The sequence below is a fragment of the Chionomys nivalis genome, chromosome 5, assembly GCF_950005125.1.
Source record: "Chionomys nivalis chromosome 5, mChiNiv1.1, whole genome shotgun sequence".
NCBI classification, from domain to species: domain Eukaryota; kingdom Metazoa; phylum Chordata; class Mammalia; order Rodentia; family Cricetidae; genus Chionomys; species Chionomys nivalis.
Window position 1 is genome coordinate 54,515,809 of NC_080090.1, and position 2,679 is coordinate 54,518,487.

Here is a 2,679-nt window from a genome sequence, read left to right on the forward strand (position 1 = left end):
AGGAAACATCCACACATCCTTGTGGAGGACTCAAGTTCAGTTCCCAGCATTCTTTTTTTTTTTTTTTGCTTTACAAAATTTAATATATCAAAAGACCTGCTTTAGTGACATGCTAGTCCCACCGAGAAATAATCCCCACCCACCCCCCGTCAGTAACAATGTTCAAGTTGACCAGCCAACTCATACCTCTAACTCGTGTGTGGATACATTTGCATCTTAGCCTAAGCATGGAATCAGGTGGTGGCAAACACTGGCATCCCACCTGCTACCTGTCCAGCATCTGCTCCTGCAGAGTGGGCAGGGAAACCCTACGTAGTAATGAAGAAGCTGAGACCCAGATAACCAGCATTCCTGGTACTTCATCCCCATCCCTGCTCAAGAGATCCTTCCTTCCAACCAAGCTCTTCACTTAAACTTGGCAAACCCAGGGATGAGGGTGGTTTTCTCAATTAGAAAAACACATATATCCACACATCCATATATATAACTTTTTTGTTTTTACATTTAAATATAAAAATACTACTCTGCTCTTTGTTATAAATGGAGGACCAAGAACTAAGAACCTTTTCTTCTGTTACAGCAGGGCTGTCCATCAGGCGACACACTGAGCTGTCTCCATGGAGGGCATAAATTCCCCCAAGCAAGGGAAACAGGGTACAAGGGAGCACCCTCCAACTGCTCCTCACCTACCTTCCACTGGGAACAGAAAGTCAGTTTTACCTGAACTAACAGCTCTCTACCAACAGAGATCGTCAATCCAAGCAGTGGACCCGTGCTTCCAACTATCCTGAAGAAAAATTCCTCCTCGCACAAATATACCCGCTCTGTGACAGTATGCCTACTGGACATGCATTCCTGACGGGATGAAGCAGTGGTTACCGCCCCCCCCCCCCCTACTAAAAAGCTAGATAGAAAAAAAAGATGAGGGTTGGGTCTGGAGAGATTAAGAACTTGACCCCTCTATTCTGACCAATGAAAGCAAGATTAACTGGGCATGAGGAATAAAAAGACCTTGATATTCCATCCTTTGAGTTACAGTGGGGGCGGAGCTGGGACAGGAAAGAGTTGGAGTGGGATGATTAGGAAGGGCTCAGCATCACTCAAAGCCTAGTCCACTTAGTTCTTGTATTGGAACGGCTCATTGCCAGTCTCGTTGAGAAGGCAAGTGCGGACGATGGCCTCTGTCACAGCAAAGGGGTCACAATTGGCAGAAGGGCGACGGTCTTCAAAGTAGCCCCTCTTCTCCTGGCCGAAAGTCCGGGGAATGCGGATGCTGGCACTGCGGTTGTCAACGCCAGCAGAAAAGTCGTTGATGTTGGAGGTTTCATGGAATCCAGTCAGGCGCCGGGCATTGTCCAGGCCCCCCTTGGGATCGTAGGCGCGAATGTGGTACTGGTGCCGCTTGCTTAGTTTCTCAATGGCCTCCTCGATGTACTTCAGACTGTTCTCCTCCCGCATGGCCTTGGTGCTAAAGTTGGTATGGCAGCCGGTACCGTTCCAGTTCCCAGGGATGGGCTTGGGATCAAAGGTTGCTATCACCCCGAAGTCTTCACATACACGATGCAAGATGAAACGGGCCACCCAGAGATGATCTCCCATGCGGATTCCTTCACAGGGTCCTATTTGGAATTCCCACTGGGCAGGCATGACCTCGGCATTTGTTCCTGTAATCTTGACTCCAGCATACAAGCAGGCCCGGTAGTGAGCCTCCACGATGTCCCTGCCATAGGCTTTGTCTGCTCCCACACCACAGTAGTATGGACCTTGGGGCCCAGGGAAGCCATTGGAAGGCCAACCAAAGGGGTGTCTGTCTGTTCCCATGAGAGTATATTCCTGCTCCATTCCAAACCAGGGGTGCTGGTTGCTCACCATGTCCATTATCCGTTTACAGGTGTGTCTTAGATTGGTCTCTGCAGGCTTCCGGTTGTACTTGAAAACTTCACAAAACACCAACTTGTTGGGCTCTTTGCGAAAGGGGTCCCGGAACATGGCGACCGGCCTGAGACACATGTCACTGTTGGAGCCCTCAGACTGAAAGGTACTAGAGCCATCGAAATTCCACTCGGGTAATTCTTCTACACACTTGGGCTCGCAGTCCAGGGTGCGGGTCTTGCAGCGCAGCCCTTCGCCGGTCCCATCAACCCAGATATACATGGCCTGGACTTTCTCACCCTGAGGCAGGGACATGTACATTTGCTTGATGCTTTTGTTCAGGTGGGAACTTGCTGAGGTGGCCATGGTGGAAGGTGCTCTTAGTGGTGGCCGGCGGGATGATGGATGGGGTGGACAGGCCACGAGAGCGAGGCGAAGAGAGCGGAGAGGAGATCGGTGTGGGGCTCAGTCTGTGAGCTCAACTCCCATTCTCGGCTCTGCCAGTTCCCAGTATTCTTGTCAAACAGCTTTCAACCTCCAGTAACTGCAACTCCAGGTGACCCAACACCTCTGACTTCCAAGAGCACTGCACTCACGTACATATACTCCTTATGTACATGCATAAACACATATGTATATGTATATATATAACTTTAATATATTTAAAGTCTTTTTTAAAGGAGGTGATAAGGATCGAGGAGACAAATGTACACAAAAGCACCTACACTCATGCACATACATAAAACACACACCTAGAGAAATGAAAATGTATATATACACATATTTATATATATGGGGATAGAGTCC

The 2,679-nt window shown here is 48.9% G+C and overlaps 1 protein-coding gene across 1 annotated transcript; it reads right to left on the reverse strand.

Moving 5' to 3' along the window:
* Positions 1–889: 889 nt before the first annotated feature.
* LOC130875147 (glutamine synthetase-like) lies at positions 890–2,359 on the reverse strand. The gene has a single exon (XM_057770852.1). It carries the CDS (start codon positions 2,236–2,238, stop codon positions 1,117–1,119), a length of 1,122 nt encoding a protein of 373 aa, XP_057626835.1. The 5' UTR covers positions 2,239–2,359; the 3' UTR covers positions 890–1,116.
* Between the last annotated feature and the right edge of the window lie 320 nt (positions 2,360–2,679).

Coding starts and splice junctions, on each gene's coding strand:
- LOC130875147 (XM_057770852.1), bottom strand. CDS start 2,238: ATGGCCACCTCAGCAAGTTCCCACCTGAACAAAAGCATCAAGCAAATG.